We start from the raw sequence: 24,586 nt of genomic DNA, 5'->3' as shown, positions 1-24,586 counted from the left end.
GATACTATAAAGTGCGGTGAGAGCGGGACCTGAGACTATAAAGCACGGTGAGAGCGGGACCTGAGAGATATTATAATGCAGCGGTGAGAGCGGGACCTGAGAGAGACTATAAAGCAGCGCAAGCGATGAGTCTGAAACAGACAGAAAAATCAAAAAGTGACGTTGCAACACAAGCAAAAGGGGCGGGGCAAATTACAGATAAACATCTAGTTTATTGGTTAGTGTTTTTGGTGGTTAGTGTTAAGTTAGTGTAAGTATTTATTTGATTGGTTAGTGTTTTTTTTAAGTGGTTAGACTTTCAGTGTTTTAGTGTTAGCTACACAATTGAATAGCCTTAAAGCTAAAATTTTTTTTAAAATAACTATTAACTAACATGGCAGGACAACTGGGGCCTCTCACATGCACATCCTTCGCCATGTGGGAACACTTTGTGTGGTCTGAAAAACCACATGTGGAGGAAGTGCCACCAACTGCTCGAGCTTGAGTTCAGACTTTCTGAGCTTATGGGGCAGCTGGTATCACTATAGTGTATAAGGGCAGCTGAGAGTTTTGTGGATAGCACGTTTCAGGAAATGGTCACCCCGCAGCTACAGAGAGTTCAGGAGGAGATGGAATGGGTTGCCACCAGGCAGACTAGGAGGAACAGGCAGGCAGTGCAAGGACCTCTGGGAGTGTAGCACTCACAAACTGGTATTCAGTGTTGAGTACCAGTGAGGGTGATGACACCTCAGGGAAGTGCAGTCAGAAGCAAATCCATGGCACCATGGAAGACTCGACTGCACAGGGAGGCTCAAGAAAGTGTAGCAATGAAGTTGTTATAGGGGATTCGATAGTCAGAGGGTTAGACAAGTGTTTCTGCAACTGCTGACATGAGTCCCGCATGGTGTGTTGCCTCCCTGGTGCCAGGGTAAAGGATATCACTGAGAGGGTGCAGAACATTTTGAGGGAGGAAGGGGACCAGCCAGAAGTCGTGGTCCATGGGGGAACCAATGACATAGGGAGGAAAAGTGTTGAGGTCCTGCAGTCAGAGTTTCAGCAGCCAGGGAGGAAGTTAAAAAGCAAAGGTAGTAATCTCTGGATTATTCCCAGTATCACGCGTTACTGAGTACAGGAATAGAAGGATATTGTGGCTGGAACAATGGTGCAGGAGGGAGGGCTTCAGATTCCTGGGGCATTCGGACCAGTTCTGCAGCAGGAAGGACCTGTTCAAGCTGGACAAGTTGCAACTCAACAGAGCTGGGAACAATGTCCTCAAGGGAAGGTTAACTAGTGCAGTGGGGGAGGGTTTTAACTTATTTGGCAGGGGGATGAGCACCAGAATGAAACATTAGAAAGGAGAAACAAGGTGCACAAAGGACTGGAAGTGACAAATAGCACTAGAGTAAAAAATAGTTCAGAAATAGGAGGGATCAAACAGGGGGCAAATGCGAGGCAGTCTAAAATGAGTTTAGAGCGCATGTGCATAAATGCACGTAACGTGGTAAATAAGGTGGGTGAACTGCAGGCACAAGTCGCCACATAGGACTATGATGTAGTGGCAATAACAGAGACCCGGCTCAAAGAAGGGGAGGATTGGGTACTTAATATTCCTGGTTACAAGGTATTCAGGAAAGATAGGGAAGGAAAGAGAGGAGGTGGAGGGTGGGGAGGGTGGCAGTATTAATCAAAAGAAACTATTATTGGATTGGAAAGGGATGATGTAGCTGAGGGTCAAAGACAGAATCTATTTGGTGAGAATTAATGAACAATAGAGGAGTTGTTACGCTACTAGGTGTATACTATAGGCCACCAAATAGTGGGAAGGAGATAGAGGAGCAAATTTGTAGGCAAATTACAGAAAGATACAAAAACTGTAGCGTAGTGATTATGGGGGACTTCAATTATCCCAATATAGACTGGGATAGTAACACTGTAAAGGGCAAAGACGGGGAGGAATTCCTGAAATGTATACAAGAAAACTTTCTTGATCAATATATTTCTAGCCCAACGAGGAAGGAAGCAGTGTTAGATCTAGTTCTGGGGAATGAAGTGGGGCAAGTGGAGCACGATTCAGTGAGGGAGTATTTGGGGCTCAGTGATCATAATATCATTAGGTTTAGAATAGTTATGGAAAAGGACAAGGAACAATCAAGCTTAAAAATACTTAACTGGAAGAGGGCTAATTTCAGTGAGTTAAAAAGGGATCTTGCCTTGTTGGATTCGAATCAAAAATTGGGAGGCAAAACAGCAATTGAACAATAAGAGGCCTTCAAGGTGGAGATGACAGAGGAGACACATTCCCACAAGAGGGAAAGGAAGGATATCCAAAACTAGAGCTCCCTGGATAACTAAAGATATGGAGATTCAAATGAAATAGGAAAAGGAGGCTTATGACAAATGTAAGGTTCATAATACAGTAGAGAACCAAGCTAAATACGGAAAGTACAGAGGAGATTTAAAAAGGGAATAAGTGGGGCAAAGAGAGAGCGTGAGGATAGATTAGCGGCTAACATAACAGGGAATCCAAAAGTCTTTTATAATCATATAAATAGTAAAGGGGCAGCCAAAGGAAGAGTGAGGCCGATTAGGGACAAAAAAGATCTTCTTGGGGAGGCAGAGGGTATGGCTGAGGTACTAAATGAATACTTCGCATCGGTCTTCACTAGAGAAAAGGATGCTGCCAATGTAGCACTAAAGGAGGAGGTAGTAGCTATATTGGCTAGGATAAAAATAGATAAAGAGGAGGTACTTAAAAGATTGGTAATTAGAAAAGTCACTGGGTCCAGATGGGATGCAGCCTAGGTTACTGAGGGAAGTAAGGGTAGAAATTGGGGAGGCTCTGGCCACAATCTTCCAATCCTCCTTGGATCTGGGGCAGTGCCAGAGGACTGGAAGATTGCAAATGTTACACCCCGGTTCAAAAAAGGGGAGAGGGATAAGCCCGGCAATTACAGCCAGTCGGCCTAACATTGGTGGTGAGGAAACTTTTAGAGATAATAATCTGGGACAAAATTAATTGGCACTTGGAAAAGTATGGGCTAATAAATGAAAGTCAGCATGGATTTGTTAAAGGAAAATCGTGTTTGACTAACTTGATTAAGTTCTTTGATGAAGTAACGGAAAGGGTTGATAAGGGTAGTACGGTTGATGTTGTGTATATGGACTTTCAAGAGGCATTTGATAAAGTACCACATAATAGACTTGACAGCAAAATTAAAGCTCATGGGATTAAAGGGATAGCAGCAGTGTGGATACAAAATTGGCTAAGGGACAAAAAGCAGAGAGTAGCGGTGAGCAGTTGTTTTTCAGACTGGAGGGAAATGCAGTAGTGTTCCCCAGGGGTCGGTAATGAAAAGGATTCGAAAATTTCATTTCCACACCGTTCACCTGACGAAGGAGGAAGCCTCCGAAAGCTTGTTGAATTTAAAATAAATTTGTTGGACTATAACTTGGTGTTGTAAAATTGTTTACATTTGCTAATAGAGGCATAGAGTACAAAAGCAAGGAAATTATGCTAAACCTTTATAAAACACTGGTTCGGCTTCAGCTGGACTTTTGTGTTCAATTCTGGGCACCACATTTTAGGAAGGATGACAAGGCCTTAGAACGGATGCAGAAGAGATTTATTAGAATAGCACCAGGGAGGAGGGACTTCAGTTTTGTGGAGAGATTGGAGAAGCTGGGGTTGTTCTCCTTAAAGCAGAGAAGGTTAAGAGGAAATTTGATAGAGGTATTCAAAATCATGAACGGTTTTGACAGAGTAAATAAGGAGACTCTGTTTCCAATGGCAGAAGGGTTGGTAACCAGGGGACATAAATTTAAGATGATTGGCAAAAGAACCAGAGGCCACATGAGAACATTTTTTTACGCAGCGAGTTGTTATGATCTGGAATGCACTGCCGGGAAGAGTGGTGGAAGCAGATTCAATAATAACTTTCAAAAGGGAATTGGACAAATACTTGAAGAGAAAACATTTACAGGGCTATGGGCAAAGAGCAGGGGAGTGGGACTAATTGGATAGCTCTTTCAAAGAACTGGCACAGGCAAGATGGGCCGAATGGCCTCCTTCTGTGCTGTAACATACTGTGACATTATGAACTACTTATCATTAAAACAATGAATCTTCTAAGGTCTGTATCAAAGGGGAGTTGTTTTAGCCACACTGAGCAGCACTGGGAGCCCTTCATTTGCAATATCCCTTCATTGTAATAATTTGTAATAAGAATCCACTACAGTTTGGTATGTTAAATCTAATCAAAGTTGATTAACCTTCTGATTGATTTGAATGTTGTGAGATTAAAAAGTAGAAGGTATATTTAGGGACTTCAGGATCCTTCTGGTAATCAATTTTAAACTGAGAATGAGCTGTACTAATATTCTCAGGAAATGATCAGTCCTCTGATCAAAATTGCAGGGTAATATCCATGAGGTATCTGGCAATAAACCACATGACTTCCTGTGATTGCTGGTAATTGGTCACTGAGCCAGTCAGGCACCAACACCATTGTTCACTTTCCACCAGTAGATGGCATATGTCAGCAAGCAACATACAAACGTGGAGAATGCAAATACATTGGTACCAGTGTAGCTTAACATTAATGAGAGAATAATTTACAGTTACAGCGAAAGAAAATAACCATCATTGATGACATTTTATGAAATAACTTTACTATCCCACATTCTACTTACATTTGCTTTAAAATATGAAATGAAAGAAATTCACTTTAAAATTCAATATCATATATCAAACTAGTTTTTAAATGCATGATGATGTAATAGATGATGTAAACCTCTCTATTCATTTAGTGACTTAGACTCAATCAATTCACTTCTTTCTTTCCTGCATTTTGGACAGACTTTGAGCTTGATGCTGTTCAAAAATGAGATAAACTTGAATTGTAAAATTAAAATCAAGCAAATACATAACTTATAACAAGGCAAATCTTACTCAGAATAAAAACAGTTTTTACAGCTATTCCCATGGTGTAACTCAATTTAACTACATCAAATCATTATTCAATAATATCTAAGTGGGTATACGGAACTGCAGTTTTGAAATACACTCTCTGACGACACTACAACATGTAAACACATTAATTATTGTACTATAGTGATGAAGTGTCTAATAATTTCTCATAATAACTTACCTTTGGGACACTTCAATTCTGGAAGATCTGCGTCAAGTTGAATTAGAAAAACATCACTGACGCATTCAGTTGTTTCATCTATAAAAGTAAACTGGGACACAGGAAGAGATGTAAATTAAATTACAAAAAACAAGATTTGACTGAGCTCTTATAATTTGGTCTTTGACTAAGAAAATATCAATGAAACTCAGTGGTGCATTCTGAGCTGCTACTTTATAAATGGGAAGAATAGATGAGTACAGTTCACAAAGCCAAGCCAACTTCCTTCCTATTCTCCACTTCAAAAGTGAATTTTATGGCTAGACCGAGCTCGGCCTCCTGTTCAGAAGAGGTTTTTGCCCACAGGGGATTGAGTAGACTGATAGACGCATGGAGGAGTGACTTGACTGAAACTGAAGCTTTGTTGCCTCTGACAAGCGCAGTCAGCAGCTTACTGGAGTCTTGGCTAATAGGGGCAAAAATCACACACAAATCCAGATAAGGGCAAAATATCACACACAAATCCAGATAGGGGCAAAAATCACACACAAATCCAGATAAGGGCAAAATATCACACACAAATCCAGATAAGGGCAAAATATCACACACAAATCCAGATTGCCACCATACAAAATATAACTGTCTACACACAAATAGCATTTTAAAATATTTTGGTAATCTCAATCAGCATCCACTCTAATTGTTCAATTTTTGGTTGACTTAACAGAAATGTGATTATAGTATTCTGTAACTGATTAAAATGTATCACTTGAAATAGAAATATAAGTACTTACCTTTACACTGTAGATTTGAAAGCAAACAGGTTGATATCCCATTCGTACATAGTATGATGTAACATCTACAATAAATGGATCTGCACCTGACTGTTGTCCAGATGATGTTGACTGTGAAAAGCATTTAAACTTGTTAGCTTAACTGGCTAGAAATGGAACACCAATTCTTAATTTTGCTATTTTTCAACAGATTAATGGTTGGAAGTCGAAAAGCTTTTCACTTAAACTACATTTAACTAATCATCTATAAGGATTTTGAGTTATTTGTGTGTTGCAGATTAACTTGTTTAGATGACAAGAGGTCATCGACTTGAAATATTAACTCTGTTTCTTTCTCCACAGATGCTGCCCGACTTGCTGAGTATTTCCAGTATTTTCTGTTTTTATTTCAGATTTCCAGCATCCGCAGTATTTTGCTTTTGACATTATATTGGACTAACTGTAACTAAACCTACCCAAACACACAAAATAAGAGGATCTGTGTGATAATTGAAGGACTGAAATAACACTGTCCATTAATAATTAATAATGTTAATGTATTCATGTTAAATTTCTTTATCCATTGTTTTATCAAATGCTTTGACCATTTATTTTAAATGGGTTAATGCCTTTGTTAGAATAGTGGACAAAGGAATTTCATAAGAAAACATCAATATACTGAATACTAGTTGTACAGAGTGATTTCAACCCCTGAGAATCCACTCATTTGCTTACTACTGTTCAGGGGTGTGGTTTTTAAGTTCAGTATTAGTTTATCTGCATGGTCTGATTAAAAATGCAGTTGAAATCATGCAGAAAAGGCACTCACAGATATTACCTGTAGAAGGTTATGTTATATACAATATAGGTACTTCCGTATGAGATCATCCATACAAGATGATCCCTACTTTCAGCTCAATCACACCCCCAAAACTATCACCTGCATTTAAGATCAGGGATCACATTACAATAGTATTGTAGACTTTACCTTTCAAGCTACTAATGTACTGCTCCCCTCTCTTTGATTATGTGTATGCTTAGAATACGATCTAAATTTGCATCCTTCTCACTTCCAAGTTGCTTTGTTGGAAGGCAAGGTTCTAGATTCCATTCCAAATATTAATTAAAATAATTGAATTCTCAGTTCCAGTCTGCCACTCCCCAACCATGATAACATACAGTGGTGGCACTGAGCTGAACAGTCAGGACACATTCAAAATCCATTCTCTCATTTATTGCAAGTAATCCATATGCCATTTCAGCTTTCCAGAGAGGTGAAAATTTGATTTGAATGTGCGGTCACCGTTCTGTGTTCTATTGCTGCACATTAACAAAATCGGGCGACCAACTTGTAAGTGAGGATAGTGCTTTAAGCATACCCATATATTATAGAGAGAGCAGCAGATCCAGAGCAGAGAGAGGACAGTGGGAAATTACCACAGGGTGGAAAATTTACATCTTTAGTTGCGATATTGTGCCTGAGACTCACTGTGTGTTTGGCTCCAGGGGCAGGTTGATTTCTATACTTGCCGACTGGAACATGCCACGGTCACAAGTCCAGAAGTATACCTGCAGCCAAATAATGAGCGGGTGCCTAACATAGCATAAGTCCTTACTTGGATACAAGACAAGTCTCCAACTTTGATTACCAAACAGCAGCGTATATTTACCATCTTATACAGAAGTATATATGATAGTAGTCAGGATAATAGATTCATAAAGCCATTGACTTGCTACTTACTTAACCAACCATATAACAATCACATCAAAAGAGAGTCTACGGTGTAGGGTTAACAGTTGTGTCTGCAGTCTTTTTGTATGTCTAAAACAAATTTTAAAAAGTATATTTGGGCTCATTGAGGCAAGGACTGCCAGTGCAGGCAAATGCATCACTATGGATTACTGTCCCACCTCTTGTATAGCACATATGGAGAGTGAAGCTCCCTCTACTCTCCCCCAACAATCTACCTTAAAACAAATCATGCCCAACTGCATGAGTTTGAATGAGATTGCAAACTAAATGCTATTTTGTGTCAAACTGTAGGCAATGTTGTGCTGTGGACTTGTAGGCTAAAATATAGCTCCCCTCCCACCTTGCTTGGGAGCCAAATAGGCGTTCCACCTGTCCAGGCCAAAAAGCATTCAAATTTGGTGGGCTGGGCCATTACCACAGCCCAGTTACATCCCAGTTATAAAAAGCTATATTGACAAACAAATGACTAGGAAGGAACAAACCTGGTGAAACTGTGTGATTTGAGTTTGTATGAATTTATTTAGTCTGGTAGTTTAATGGAAGTGTTAACCTCTTTTAATAAAAATGAGGTAATGCTTAAAATAGCAGAAAAATAAATGTCATTATGACAGGTTAATGTGTTTATACACAAAAATTGCCCAGTGCGATTTCAACCCATTGGAGCTTCCTGACCATTTACCAGACATTGAATTTAAAGATCATAAGGGAGAGTTTCCGCTTTGGGCACAATTGGCTAATTGGACGCAAATTGCACTTGAAATTGCACTGGTTAGGTTACAGTTCAAGTTTCTGCTAAAATTCATTTGCATAATCACAAACGTAAAATCTTCCATGAACCAGCGCAATCAGTCAGCATAATAGAACGTAATTGTTACTTTTTTTTCTTTGCATTAAAAAATATTCATTGATATATTTAAGAGTGGTAATCTGGTGCAGTTCTATTAATACAGATGAAAGTGGGTTTATCACCAAAAGTAAGTATTTTTAATAAGAGTGTCTGGTCCTCCATCTGTGCGTAACCTGATTTTAAATCGCTGAAAATCACTTTTAAAAACTATACTGAACCATTTACTTGTTTCATTGGTGTACACGAGTCAGTTTCATAGTAAATTAAATATTTTAAATGCGTCTACTAGTGCCTCTGCGCCTAAGAAAACGAGCTTAATTTGAAGAATCTCCTTGAACGGTTGCAATTGGCAGAAACTCGCCATCCTCGTTATTTCGATCTGGGGGCGTGGCCAGTTTTGTGGGCGGGGCCGGTTTTGGCGCAACGATTTTTGAACCAGTAACTCGATTTCCCCTTGACATAACTCACGCTTGATTTTCCGTGATATTTTACGCTGTTTCGGGCGGATTGAGCTGATAAAACCAGCGCAATCTAATGGAAACTCTAATCCCATATTAGGAACCACTTGAAAATGAGAAAAAAGTTTTCATATTATTATGGGCTAGAAATTACTGTCAACAATAATAGCAAATGAGTGGTTTACATAATTGTTATTTTAACAGATTTGTTAACCTGTTTAAACAATGATATGGTGTCAATAATATTACTTACTGAATTTCTCTCACTTAACTCATTGTAATCACTATATAATAATATAATCTAGAACACTGCCTGCTGATTTTAGTACTTAGTATGAGTGCAGACCCCATCTTCTGATGATATTTCAAACTACAATGCTTCAAAGGCTACTCAGGTGAGGGGGAAAAGGTTATGTTCACAAGCAGGTAGCCTGTTAAGTTCTTTCTTCTGCACCTTTTACATCACAGTGCACACATATAGGGTACAATAGGGATGAAATCTGAACTGCTCTTACCATTTTAGCCAGTTCGGGTATCATATTACGTAGGCTGTTGATGTTGCTGTTATACCATGGATCTATGCTACCCAAATACCTGGACAGCTCACAAGAAAGGTCATTGCGCAATAAAGGGAAGACCTAAAAAAAAGTATTTAAAAAGCTTTCACTATTGTCTGTTTGCAGATGCTGACAGTATATCCAATTTTTTTTTAAAAGGTGATAACAGTAACTCTGGTCATTTAATAATTGTTTGCAACACAATTCGTATTAACTATTTTAGATCCGCATGCAACATTTCAACAATATTAGAATATAAAGAGGCTCACTATTCCTTACTCAAACATAAAGAATAACTCTTACACTACTCAGCACAATATTTATTATATAATAATACTGGGGCAGAAATCGCTCAGAGAATAACGGTGAGCTCAATAGCGCTCACTGTTGTTAGTGGCAAAATCGCGTTCGCACATGCGCTGTGAAACGCGGAAATCCAGAACTTGCTCCTATTGGTTTGCCGGCGATATGACGGCTTCGAATTAAAGGGACATCGTACACTGCAATCAGAGAAATCATTGAACCAGGGCCGACTTGCTCATCTGCCCAGCAGGAAAGTAACTAATATCGCCACAGAACAGGTATGTTTTAAAAAATACCAGGTCTAAACTAAGTTTCAACAGTGCAGTTAGTCCTAATGACTATCAAACAACTAAAAATTAACTTTTAAAAATGTGGAGTCTCATATTACTCCTTAGTTTTTGGTCATTAAAACATTTTTTTTAAATTAAAAAAATCAATTTTTAAAAAACTTTTCCCTTCTATCTCTTTTATTTAAGTTGATTATTTCTTACCCTCTCTTTTTTCCACTGTCTATAACTGTTTTGACAATGATTTTAATGTTGTACCTTTCACTTCCCGGATTTCACGTTCCAAGTCTGCAGAAACAGTTTTGCAGCTTGTCAGAAATACTGCATTCTGATTGGTTGAGGGGAGAGAGTGCTCCTCTGGTTTCTCCCACAGGTCCTAGCTTCGCTTGAACTGACACTGGGATCTTCTCCACTTCCTATTCGAGGAATTGCACCCAGTAAAGACCGCAGTAAGCTAGTGGGTTAGGATAAATCTATGGAGCGGCGAGCACTGTTGGTTTGCTGCTCCGAGCAATTTCTGCCCCAATAAAATGGAGTTAATGTCGATAGAAGACTTGCGTCTATATAACAACTTATCATGTCCCTTAAATGTCTCAAAGGGCTTCAACATAGCTATTTTGCAAATTGCATTCTGGTTTGTTCAGGGTCAACGATATTGTATTATCAGTCATGTAGTTAGCAGGGACCAATCAGATCTAATATGTAATGTGTAGAGGTGACACTCCTCTATTGTCTCCATTACAGGAAGTAATAATTGAAATACAGCTCAAACACACACCTTGCCAGCAGACACTGGATTCTGCTTCTCACTTGTAACAGGGATGTAGTAGAACTGCAAGTTGAGTTTTGTGGTCAGAACGCATCTTCTTGCTTCTCTTTTCCTAAGTAAAGAAAATTAAAATAAAATATTTGTTGTCATTATTTTAAGCCGAGTATTCTTGATCATTTTGACTACAGTACTGTTATTGGTTTTAATAAATCTGTATTCTTGTTACTTTGAGAAGGCTTTTAATGCGATCACTTGGCACCCTCAAATCATGGAATTTTACAAAAATTTGGTTCATCCATAACATAAACAGAAAGCAATGGAAGCGGAAATGACTGACTTTCTGTCACATTTCAACAAAAATTATGAATCCATTAAAAAACCTGGAGTTTAATTTGGAATTCTTAAAAGAATCAAGATGTCTTTGTATTACACTATTGGAAGAATCATTAATATGTTGATTTTACCAGTAACATTACTAAATAGGAAACATAATAACATTTAATTACATTCCTCAGCCACTGTGTACTTGAGATTTTAAGATGGCAGGTCTGGCAATGGTCCAAAAGTAGCTCATTTTCTGCCTCTGCCAGAGCCGCCACTTCGAAACTGTGAGCGTACCGTAATTTCAAATAGGGACTGACTCCCTAATCATACCTGTCACGACATATGAACCCATCAGACACAAATGGACTTTAAAATAATTGTTATGTCTCAGCTGGGCTGGCAGTCGTAGGGGTGACTAGAATGAACTTCAGTGACCCTGGGCTGGGGGGAAGCTGGAAATAGTTAACCAGAATTCCCTCTCCTGATGACTATCAATTGACTCGTGCTGGAAAGTGTACAAGTGTAGACATCAGGTAAAAATAGGGCCAAATTGGGCTGTGATGCTCACCACAATCTAATAGCGCCCTGACATTCATTGTCAATTGGTTGATGCCGCAGGATGCCACAAACCGACAGAACCATAATCTAGCACAATGCAGCGGTTTATGTAAATGAGGGAAGAAAATTCAAGAGGGAAAAGTACCTATTTAAAAGAACAAGGAGGGCAAGTAATCATTTATTTTATAAAATGACATTCTACTGTTTTAATGTAACCCACTGTCAAATTTAACAGGAAAATTGATATAAATATGGAGTAGAATAAAGCCAGAAGCAGATGTTGGATACTAACTAAAAAGGGGCACTTTTCTTATTTTGTACATCGTTTTTATAAACACTGACAAAAAATACCTCAAAGAAAGGAAAGCATTTGCTAATCTTCCCAAAATGCAATCATTCCCAATCACCACAACACGTGCAGTGCTGAGCTTTTGTTGTTTCAAGGTGAATAACATCGCATTGCTACCAAACTTCCGCTGGAGTTTCATATCGTCCCCTGTTGCAGTATTATCATAAATTTCCGAAAGAAGCAGTGCGTTATCTGAATCACAACTTTTTTTCTTTAGGCAGCCTCTTCTGACCAGCTTGGGCTGCTTTTCTTCATTGTATTCTGCAGGTGACACATCATTTCCAAGAGATAAATCCCCACAGTCTCTGACTATGCCACTGTCTGTTGACAGTACTGAAAATCTTGTTTGCTCAACGTTGCTACTGTCTGTTGGCTCACTCATTTCAGAATTGTCTGAGTCACTGTTTACGAAATCCTGGCTACTGCCAAGCCGATTTTTAACAAATCGCACCAGTTCCTGCCCTGCAAAAAATATAACAACAACATGAGCCAGAGGCTATATATACACTGTAGAGATAATATATAATTTTGGATAATACGTTATCAACATAAAATACTGGTAGGTATGACTTTTTTGTATTTTAGATGGTGTAGCAGGTTGCAGGCAGAGACATGTGTAACGAGGACAGAATTTTACAAGTTCTCACAAAATTAATCTCGGTGGTTGCTGGGAACAAAGAAAAATTGAGTAAACTAAAAAGGGTTAAGTTATGAGGACAGATTGCATTGACCAGGCTTATATCCCCTTGAATATACAAGATTAAGGGGTGATTTAATTGAGGTATTTAAGATGATTAAAAGATTTGATAGGGTAGATAGAGAGAAACTATTTCCTCCGGTGGGAAAGTCTAGAACAAGGGAGCGTAACCTTAAAATTAGAGCTAGGCCATTCAGGGGTGAACAAATGTAAGGAATCTTACAACACCAGGTTATAGTTCAACAGTTTTATTTGAAAATCACAAGCTTTCGGAGGCTTTCTCCTTCGTCAGGTGAGGAAGGAGAAAGCCTCCGAAAGCTTGTGATTTTCAAATAAAACTGTTGGACTATAACCTGGTGTTGTAAGATTCCTTACATTTGTCCACCCCAGTCCATCACCGGCATCTCTACATCATTCAGGGGTGATGTCAGGCAGCACTTCTTCACACAAAGGGTAATGGAAATCTGGAACTCTCTTTCCCAAAAAGCTGTTGAAGCTAGGTCAATTGAAAATTTCAAAACTGGGATTGATAGATTTTCATTAGGCAAGGCAGGTAGATGGAGTTAAGATCCAGATCAGCCATGATCTGATTGAATGGCTTGAATGGAACAGGCTCGAGGGGCTGAATGGCCTACTCCTGTTCCTAAGTTCCCAACTATAATAGGATACCAACATGCAACAGATCTCCCATAGCTTAACCAAGTTGTGCATGTGATTCGTAGTTCTGCATTTGAACTTCTGAAGACAAAAGGGACAACATTCCCTAACTTTGTCTCAGGAAGAGTTCCACAGATGATGGAAGTGGTGTGTCAAACTTCACTGCAGGTATTATATGGTTTTTTTTTTAATTCATTCATGGGACGTGGGCATCTCTGGCAAAGCCAGCATTTATTGCCCATCTCTAATTGCCCTTGAGAAGGTGGGGGTGAGCCGCCTTCTTGAACCGCTGCAGTCCGTGTGGTGAAGGTTCTCCCACAGTGCTGTTAGGTGGGAGTTCCAGGATTTTGGCCCAGTGATGATGAAGGAGCGGTGATATATTTCGAAGTCAGGATGGTGTGCGACTTGGAGGGAACGTGCAGGTGGTGGCGTTCCCGTGCGCCTGCTGCCCTTGTCCTTCTAGGTAGTAGAGGTTGCGGGTTTGGGAGGTGCTGTCGAAGAAGCCTTGGCGAGTTGCTGCAGTGCATCCTGTGGATGGTACACACTGCAGCCACTGTGCGCCAGTGGTGGAGGGAGTGAATGTTTAAGGTGGTGGATGGGGTGCCAATCAAGCGGGCTGCTTTGTCCTGGATGGTGTCGAGCTTCTTGAATGTTGTTGGAGCTGCACTCATCCAGGCAAGTGGAGAATATTCCATCACACTCCTGACTTGTGCCTTGTTGATGGTGGAAAGGCTTTGGGGAGTCAGGAGGTGAGTCACTCGCTGCAGAATACCCAGCCTCTGACCTCCTCTTGTAGCCACAGTATTAATGTGCCTGCTCCAGTTAAGTTACTGGTCAATGGTGACCCCCAGGATGATGGTGGTGGGGAATTTAGTGATGGTAATGCCATTGGATGTAAAGCGGAGGTGGTTAGACACTCTCTTGTTGGAGATGGTCATTGCCTGGCATTTGTCTGGTGCAAATGTTACTTGCCACTTATCTACCCAAACCTGAATGTTATCCACATCTTGCTGCATGCGGGCACGGACTGCTTCATTATCAGAGGGGTTGCAAATCGAACTGAACACTGTACAATCATCAGCAAACATCCCCACTTCTGACTTTTTGATAGAGGGATGGTCATTGATGAAGCAGCTGAAAATGGTTGGGTCTAGGACACTGCCATGAGGAACTCCTTCAGCGATGTCCTGGGGCTGAGATGATTGGCCTCCAACAACCACTATCATCTTCCTTTGTGCTAGGTATGATTCCAGCCAATGGAGAGTTTTCCCCCGATTCCCATTGACTTCAATTTTACTCGGGCTCCTTGATGCCACACTCGGTCAAATGCTGCTTTGATATCAAGGGCAGTCACTCTCAACTGACCTCTGGAATTCAGCTCTTTTGTCCATGTTTAGACCAAGGCTGTAATGAGATCTGGAGCCGAGTGGTCCTGGTGGAACCCAAACTGAGCATCAGTGAGCAGATTATTGGCGAGTAAGTGCCACTCGATAGCACTGTTGACGACACTTTCCATCACGTTGCTGATTATTGACAGTCGACTGATGGGGCGGTAAATGGCCGCATTGGATTTGTCCTGCTTTTTGTGGACAGGACATACCTGGGCAATTTTCCACTTTTTCGGCTAGATGCCAGCATTGTAGCTATACTGGAACAGCTTGGCTCGAGGCGCAGCTAGTTCTGGAGCACAAGTCTTCAGCACCACAGCCAGGATGTTGCCGGGGCCATAGTCTTTGCTGTATCCAGTGCATTCGGCCGTTTCTTGAAATCACGTGGAGCGAATCAAATTGGCTGGAGACTGGCTTCTGCGATGGTGGGGATCTCACGAGGCCAAGATGGATGATCCACTCGGCAGTTACGGCTGAAGATGGTTGCAAACGCAAATGTGGACATTGTGGAAGATGCTGAATGTTAAAGTGCTGTTGCCGTAGCTCCTATGTTCATGGCATAAATATGTAGGACAAAATTAGAACAATAGCAACTCTTGTGTAGTGTTGTGGTCAGAATCTTAGAGGACTTGCAGCTGAGACATATCCCTTCAATCCTGAAGAAGGCGGACTCTAGTGTGGAGCAGATCACCCTCAGATCTACTAGTCCACATGGCTTTGGGCTATACTTAGTCCATAACAAGGCATAGGTCTTCTGTACAGCCTACCAAACTCGGATACAGTGACCCATCTTTGAGTGCATATAAACTTTGCAGAACAGTTGTCAACAATGACAGTAAGCTTCTTTGATGTCTACCACCAGTTTTTTGGCCACCTTCATCGTGTGTTTTCCCCTGGATAGATTGGCTATGGTGTGCTTTTCCAGCAACGTCTACACTTGTTAGTTAACACAGATTGGGTGCAACTCTTAAGCCAAGGAGCAGAACATTGACATCATAAACTAGGATAGCAGAGCTCAGGGCATTTATCTACATCAAATTTGAGAAGACTTAATCTTAGATACATGGCCTTACTTGCCTTATTCTTAATTAGTTCTTGTATCTTGCTTACTCAGGGAAATAAAGATTTAAAGCAGCATTAAAAATGATAATCTAGCAGTTCCGAGGAAATGTAGTTCACTACCTTTTGTATACAGTGAGAAGCTATTCCTTAACTAGAATACTAAATCGAAGACCACAGAAGTTTTAATCAGGAGACAAACTGAGCAGGGGCAAGGTGCTACCGTAGAAGAGCGTGAGGATCAGAGTATGTCAGTCTCATTAACTTCTTACTATGCAGTTATGAAGCAATGGCAGAGACCCAAGAGTGGTCATTTGACTTGTCAGTAAAAGAATGCTGAGTGGTTTGCAAAGACCAAAAGAAGAAAAATAGTTGTTTAAGGCTTGATGGAGATTGAGGGGGGGGGGGGGTGGGGGAGATATTTTGATCAAAACTTCTTTATACAGGAATTCATACAGCTTAATCTTTGAGCGATAACTAACACTGCTTCACAAGGGGGAAAAAAATCAAATATCCTTAATGAAATAGCCAAGATTTTAGCATTGGAAAAGAAACAGATGTCCCCATCAGTAGAGTTGGCAAAATAGGATCACCATTTACTGCAATGAATGTCTGGGTTGCAGGATGGGGAATTAACTAGTCATTGCCAGTGTTCCTATAAGGTCCATTCCCGGTGTTTATCTTTGTGATCACTGCAATACGCAACAGAAGTTGGGATACAGACCCATACTACAGTGGTAATTGACTTTCAGAGTAGTCCAAATAAATAATCCAAGTCTAGCAGTGTATCAATGATATGTGATAAGCAAGGCCTACACTGAACATAACCCACATTTTTCTATCTGTGCAAGAATTACATAAAAATATTTATTTCCAATGCTACAGATTTTTTTCACACAAAAGAGAATTCATTTTTAAGGATCTAGTAAAGGCAGAAGGAGCACCTGACACAAAGCAATAAGTTTAGCATTAGGGTTTTTAGTTTCACAAGATTCAACAAATCTCATCGTAGTGAATACAAGGTGAGCTTCACATGAGATCATAAGATAATTGAAGATAAGAAAAGTTATTGACCCATCTTAATTCATCTTCTAGAGAGATCCTAACATTCCCCCATAGTAGCATCCAATTGTTTCTTAAATGATTTCAGAGTTTTTGCCTCCACTACTCTATCTCAAAGTTTATTCCACACGTTGGTCACTGTGTGTGAAGAATTTCCTGATAACAGTCCTTAAATTACCTTTCACCTGTGTCCCTTGTTCTATTCCCACAGTTTAATTTGAAGTAATACTCCGGCTCACTTTTTCTACACTCTTAATAATCTTATATACTTCAATAAGATCACTTCTCAGATGTCTCCTTTCTAGGCTGAAAAGCCCAACTTCTCCAATCTTTCCGCGTCACTCAGATCTCTGACATTAGAGATCGGCCTCATGTCTCTTCTCTGCACTGCCTCCAGCACTTGAACGTTTCTCTTGTTTCTTTGTGGCCAGAACTGAATACAATATTCAAGGCGCATTTTGACCAGAGCACTATAAAGTTTGATCACTACCTTCTCCGACTAATATTCTACTGTTTTGGCTATGTGGTTCAACATCATATTCGCTTTCTTGATTGCTGCTCTGCATTTGGTTGCATGCACTTTGTGTTGCGTCCACTAAGACTCCTAGGTCTCTTTCAGTTTCATCCTATTCCTGGGGATTTATTTGTTTTGAGCCCTTTTAGCCTTTCTAAGATTTCCATCTCATTTCCAAAATGATTGACTCAGCTAATAGTTCGTTTTTTTCTGCTATTGTATAATCTTTTATACAGGAATCAAACCATTGACTGCTTTTTCCCATGTAACAATCATCTTGCTTCAAAGTCATCCACCGCGCATAAAGTGTTTTGAGGCATTTTTAAGAGATGTGATAAGATGCTGCGTAAATGCAAATTATTCTTCTTTTAAAATTACAGTCGACTGCGATATTGGTAATGCGTCTTTTCATAAAATGGGGTTGAAAATGAACTTAGCTCACTGATAAACTTTAACTCATGGAGTTTATAAGGGGCAGTATTGCCCGGCATATTCCTCACTCTACCATTACCAACAAGCCAGGGGATCAACCCTGGTTCAATGAAGAGTGTAGAAGAGCATGCCAGGAGCAGCACCAGGTGTACTGAAAAACGAGGTGCCAATCTGGTGAAGTTACAACTCAGGACTACATGCATGCTAAACAGCGGAAGCAACATGCTATAGACAGAGCTAAGCGATTCCACAACCAACGGATCAGATCAAAGCTCTGCAGTCCTGCCACATCCAGTCGTGAATGATGGTGGACAATTAAACAACTAACGGGAGGAGGAGGCTCTGTAAACATCCCCATCCTCAATGATGGTGGAGTCCAGCACGTGAGTGCAAAAGACAAGGCTGAAGCGTTTGCAAATATCTTCAGCCAGAAGTGCCAAGTGGATGATCCATCTCGTCCTCCTCCCGATATCCCCACCATCACAGAAGCCATTCTTCGGTCAATTCGATTCGCTCCATGTGATATAAAGAAACGGCTGAGTGCACTGGATACAGCAAAGGCTATGGGCCCCGACAACATCCCGGCTGCAGTGCTGAAGACTTGTGCTCCAGAACTAGCTGCGCCTCCAACCTAGCTGTTCTAGTACAGCTACAACACTGGCATCTACCCGACAATGTGGAAAATTGCCCAGTTATGTCCTGTCCACAAAAAGCAGGACAAATCCAATCCGGCCAATCACCGCCCCATCAGTCTACTCTCAATCATCACCAAAGTGATGGAAGGTGTCGTCGACAGTGCTAGCAAGCGGCACTTACTCACCAATAACCTGCTCACCAATGCTCAGCTGGGTTCCGCCAGGACCACTCGGCTCCAGACCTCATTACAGCCTTGGTCCAAACATAGACAAAAGAACTGAATTCCAGAGGTGAGGGTGACTTCCCTTGACATCAAGGCAGCATTTGAACAAGTGTGGCACCAAGGAGCTCTAGTAAAATTGAAGTCAATGGGAATCAGGGGGAAAACTCTCCAGTGGCTGGAGTCATGCCTAGCACAAAGGAAGATGGTAGTGGTTGTTGGAGGCAAATCATCTCAGCCCCAGGGCTTTGCTGCAGGAGTTCCTCAGGGCAGTGTCCTAGGCCCAACCATCTTCAGCTGCTTCATCAATGACCTTCCCTCCATCATAAGGTCAGAAATGGGGATGTTCGCTGATGATTGCACAGTGTTCAGTTCCATTCGCAACCCCTCAAATAATGAAGCAGTCCGAGCCCGCATGCAGCAAGACCTGGACAACATCCAGGCTTGGGCTCATAAGTGGCAAGTAACATTCGCGCCAGACAAGTGCCAGGCAATGACCATCTCCAACAAGAGAGAGTCTAACCACCTCCCCTTGACATTCAACGGCATTACCATCGCCGAATCCCCCACCATCAACATCCTGGGGGTCACCATTGACCAGAAACTTAACTGGACCAGCCACATAAATACTAGGGCTACAAGAGCAGGTCAGAGACTGGGTATTCTGCGGCGAGTGACTCACCTCCTGACTCCCCAAAGCCTTTCCACCATCTACAAGGCACAAGTCAGGAGTGTGATGGAATACTTTCCACTTGCCTGGATGAGTGCAGCTCCAACAACACTCAAGAAGCTCGACACCATCCAGGACAAAGCAGCCCGCTTGATTGGCACCCTAAACATTCACTCCCTTCACCACCGGCGCACTGTGGCTGCAGTGTGTACCATCCACAGGATGCACTGCAGCAACTCGCCAAGACTTCTTCGACAGCACCTCCCAAACCCCCGACCTCTACCACCTAGAAGTACAAGAGCAGCAGGTACATGGGAACAACACCATCTGCACGTTCCCCTCCAAGTCACACACCATCCTGACTTGGAAATATATCGCCGTTCCTTAATCATCGCTGGGTCAAAATCCTGGAACTCCCTTCCTAACAGCACTGTGGGAGAACCTTCACCACACGGACTGCAGCGGTTCAAGAAGGTGGCTCACCACCACCTTCTCAAGGGCAATTAGGGATGAGCAATAAATGCCGGCCTTGCCAGCGTGCCCACATCCCATGAACGAATATAAAAAAATAAAAAATTTGGGGAGGGGGTGGAGGAAGATATACCAAGCAGACCTGGTTCCTGACATTGCTTGCCTACAAACTTTGCTGCTGCCCTATCATAGTGACTGGGCATTACAGCAGATACTGATGCTTAACAATATAGTTCTCATTTTTTAAAAAAAACTTGATCTTCATAACAGATGCAAGCACTGATGCAATGACATCAGCCATCACTGACTGAGTCATTCTTCTCTCCTGATTTTACTAATCTGACAAATTTTCTTCCAAGACAAGTTTACCAGACAGCAATGCCCTCTGTCTGGAAAATAAAAGATCAAAAATCTCTCCATCCATTCCAACAATTATATATTTAATTATCATTTTTCGAAATATTTTCTTATTAGTACATTTGGAAATGGAAATGGCACATATCAATTCTGAATGTTGCATGGAATCAGTTTTTTTAACCAAGCATGCACAGTACATTTCAAGGTCCTATAGACATTGTAGCATCAGATTAAAATAAACTCACAAAGTAGGTCATCTTCTTTCCACATGAAAAAACTGATATCTGGATTTGGCAATGGAATATTCTGGAGCCTTTTACTCGGAGAAGCCACTAAAATATATTAAAAAACTGCTTGAGTGTCCTATGTTCTAAAGAAACAATTTTCAAAACATTTGTGATGTGAGGCCATTTGTGCCATAAAATAACACGATATAAATGAAAGTTCTTCGACATTATTGTGGAAAATAGCATATGAATGCTAAACAAGTATGAATTAAGTGGATAAGCCTCTGTTGGAATAGCAAACAAAGTAATGCCATGCAAATACAATAAGTGTTTAGGCTCAGTGATTTTCACAATTCAATGGCATTGTAGGGGCGTGCAGAGGCTCCATCCTATTAGGCCATTGCGGAATCCATGACTGAAGTCTGGAACCCGGCGGTCTGGGTTTGACCGAGTTTGTGGCCATTCCAGCGAACTCCCACCAGAGATAAGGCGGTGGATTTTCGGGGGCCCTTATTTTTTTTAAACAGAAGGGGCAGGCAGGGTGGACAGACTACCTGTTTCCAGGCTTCTGTTCACACCACCCCGTTCACTTCTAGTTGGTGCACAAGATAGACATGGATTCACTCCATCTACAATGTACAAGTATGTAAAAAGGAAGAGATTAGCAAAAGTAAACATGGGTCCCTTAGAGGCAGAGACAGGCGAAATTATAATGGGGAGTAAGGAAATGGCAGAGACATTAAACAAATATTTTGCATCTGTCTTCACAGTAGAAGACACAAAAAGCATACCAGAAATAGTATAATAAATATATAATAATACTAGAACCGAGGGGCTAATGAGAGTGAGGAACTTAAAGTAATTAAAATTAGTAAAGAAAAAGTACTGGAGAAATCAATGGGGCTAAAAGCCGACAAATCCCCTGGACCTGATGGCCTACATCCTAGGGTTTTAAAAGAGGTGGCTGCAGAGATAGCGGATGCATTGGTTTTGATCTTCCAGAATTCCCTAGATTCTAGAACGGTCCCTGTGGATTGGCAGGTAGCAAGTGTAACCCCGCTATTCAAGAAAGGAAGGAGAGAGAAAACAAGGAACTACAGGCCAGGTCGCCTGACATCAGTAGTAGGTCAAATATTAGAATCTATTATTCAGGAAGTAGTAACAGGGCATTTAGAAAATCATAATATGATTAGTCAAAGTCAACACGGTTTCTTGAAAGGGAAATCGTGTTTGACAAATCTATTAGAATTTTTTGAGGGTATAACTAGCAGGGTCGAAAAGGGGGAACCAGTGGGTGTAGCATATTTGGATTTTCAAAAGGCATTCGATAAGATGCCACACAAGAGGTTGTGACACAAGATTAGGGCTCATAGAATTGAGGGTAATATATTAACATGGATTGAGGATTAGTTAACGGACAGAAAAGAGAGAGCAGGAATAAACGGGTCATTTTCAGGTTGGCAGCTTGTAACTAGTCGGGTGCCGCAAGGATTGATTCCTGGGCCTCAGCTGTTTACAATATATATCAAGGACTTAGATGAGGGGACCGAGTACAATGTATCCAAGTTTGCTGACGATACAAAGCTAGGTGGGAAAGTAAGCTGTGACGGGTGCAATGAACATTCACTAGATTGATTTCTGGGATGAGAGGGTTGTCCTTTGAGGAGAAATTGAGTAGAATGGGCCTATATTCTCTGGAGTTTAGAAGAATGAGAGGTGATCTCATTGAAACGTATAAAATTCTTTGTTTGACAGGTTAGATGCTGAGAAGCTGTTTTCCCTGGCTGAAGAGTCTAGACCTCGGGGTCATAGTCTCAGGATAAGGGGTGGGCTATTTAGGACTGAGATGAGGAGGAATTTCTTCACTCAGAGAGTGGTGAATCTTTGGAATTCTCTACCCCAGTGGGCTGTGGATGCTCAGTCACTGAGTATATTCAAGACTGAGATCGATGGATATTTGGACAATAAGGAAATCAAGGGGTATGGGAATAGGACGGGATAGTGGAGTTGAGGTCGAAGATCAGCCGTGATCTTGTTGAATGGCAGAGCAGGCTCGAGGGGTGGTACAGCCTACTCCTGCTCCTAGTTCTTATGTTAGTGTCCTCTCCCTCTCCTTGTGTAAGTGGTATACCATCCCTGAGATGCCTGCCCAAGACTACAGATTAATTGTATGAAGAATCATAGAATGAATAATATGGTGCAGAAAGGGAGAAAATGTATATTATACCATTGCACAGTTTATTGCATTTTGTACATTCACTGAGCTGTGAGCTGTCAAAGTTTTCAGTGAATATCTGTTAATCATTTTAACCAGATTTTCCGATAATGCAGGTACACTTTTCAGTAAACTCTATTCAGATGGTATAATGAAATAACTATCGGTCTTCACCTACCTTGATGTGCAGAGCTAATTATTGTCTTGTAAAGTTGTTGCAACTTGCTACTGTGTTTCCAGTGGGCTGCAGTCACTTCCTCTGATGAAAAACAAGACTGCTCTGTGATAGCAACCACTTCTTGGAAATAGCGTACGATCACATTGTAGGGTTTATTCTGTGAAAGAAAAATGCTATTAATAGTCAGTGGTGATCATGTGCTTATTAATATTTAACTCAAAACAGCTAACAACCTTTAGAACTATAACAAAAGAATGAGCTTGTTCAATATGCTTCAGAGTAAAACTAAAGCCATAAGGATATCAGTCTAGCCGTGGTGGAAAACTTTAGTGGATGGAGATGATTTTGTGGTGGTCATCCACATATCTCCCGCCCCCATCTGCCTAGTCGGTCAATCAATACACGCAAAATGGAGAAAATAGCTCAGAAGGCATCAACACGATTGGAGGTGTGAAAAGGGGTGCAGGATAAATGTGTGACCGTCTCAAAAACCCACACTCTGCCATAAAGATAAAATTACACTGTGAGTTAGCATCACTATGTGCAATTCAACAGTGATGCAGCATCTCTCACGTTCCAAAACCAAACCGAGCATTTACGATAAATGAACTGCCCACACCTTCAAGCCAAATCCTGAACAATGTTATTTAAGTGCTGCTGATGCGTTACGTGTTGCAAAGTTATTATACTGCTCTCATCCCTGCCTCACTGCACAGCGCTGAACCAACACAACAAAAATGAAAAAATGAATGATTGATTTTGCTAAAGAATGTTAAAAAATATCACAACAAATTACTGTCTTCATTCCTCACTTTCTTCAAAAGGCTAGAAAACACCTGCAAAATATGCCAGGAATTGTTATTAATGGGACTTGTAGGTTTTTCTTCATGTCATCTTGATATATCATGAATCCTTGCTGACCATTTTTTAACAATAAATTTGCATCTAAAATTTTACGATAATTATTTCCTGAAACCTAGGCTATCCTGCTTCTGTCCAACACTGGACCAAGAGCATCAGATATCAGCTACCATCAAACAGGATCAGACAGATAGTGGGTAAGAATATGAAGCCAGTGTACCCTTAACTCGACTACATTGAAAATGGCAGCACTGGCAGAGTAGCAGGAGCACTACTCCATATTTAACTCCCCATCCCCTCAAATAAAAGTACCTTCATAGTTACAGTGCCAGTATCATTTTTTTTCCCATTTCCATCCTATCATTGACCTTCAATTAGGGAAATTCTGAGATAGTTTTTCCTCTGTGGACTATTGAGTATTGGGTTGGGATCACCTGATGAGTATTTGATTGCAATTGTTTGGACTTATTACACTTGAAACCTTTAAAGGCCATCAGACGGAAGAAATCATTTTGCACGAGTTCCAGACCATATAATAAAATTTCCAATTAAAGGTGAATGTTCAACTTATGTTAACATTAGAACTTCTGCATTCGAGCAAATATTTAATTAAAATGAAAAGTAACTAACAGAATTCTCATTGTTACATTGCTGGAGAGGGAGGGGGGTGGGGGGGTGGAGGGTGAAGAAAGTTAAGAACATAAGAGAACATAAGAACATAAGAAATTGGAGCAGGAGTAGGCCAATCGGCCCCTCGAGCCTGCTCCGCCATTCAATAAGATCATGGCTGATCTGATCCCAACCACAAATCTAAAGAACACAAGAAGTCGGAGCAGGACCCGGCCACATAGCCCCTGGG

At 40.9% G+C, this 24,586-nt stretch overlaps 1 protein-coding gene across 1 annotated transcript in view; it reads right to left on the bottom strand.

The window, feature by feature from the left end:
- LOC137341204 (phosphoinositide 3-kinase regulatory subunit 6-like) overlaps positions 1–24,586 on the bottom strand; it is a 109,146-nt gene that overhangs the window by 21,726 nt on the left and 62,834 nt on the right. The window contains exons 10-16 of the mRNA XM_068004245.1: positions 22,867–23,023; positions 20,492–20,578; positions 12,086–12,545; positions 10,862–10,964; positions 9,452–9,574; positions 5,900–6,010; positions 5,127–5,217 (exon numbers count right to left, since the gene is read on the bottom strand). Coding sequence (XP_067860346.1) covers positions 5,127–5,217; positions 5,900–6,010; positions 9,452–9,574; positions 10,862–10,964; positions 12,086–12,545; positions 20,492–20,578; positions 22,867–23,023 — 1,132 coding nt within the window. The remainder of the gene's footprint in view (positions 1–5,126; positions 5,218–5,899; positions 6,011–9,451; positions 9,575–10,861; positions 10,965–12,085; positions 12,546–20,491; positions 20,579–22,866; positions 23,024–24,586) is intronic.

Source organism: Heptranchias perlo, chromosome 23, assembly GCF_035084215.1.
Source record: "Heptranchias perlo isolate sHepPer1 chromosome 23, sHepPer1.hap1, whole genome shotgun sequence".
Classification (NCBI taxonomy): domain Eukaryota; kingdom Metazoa; phylum Chordata; class Chondrichthyes; order Hexanchiformes; family Hexanchidae; genus Heptranchias; species Heptranchias perlo.
This window is presented reverse-complemented; position numbering and strand designations above follow the sequence as displayed.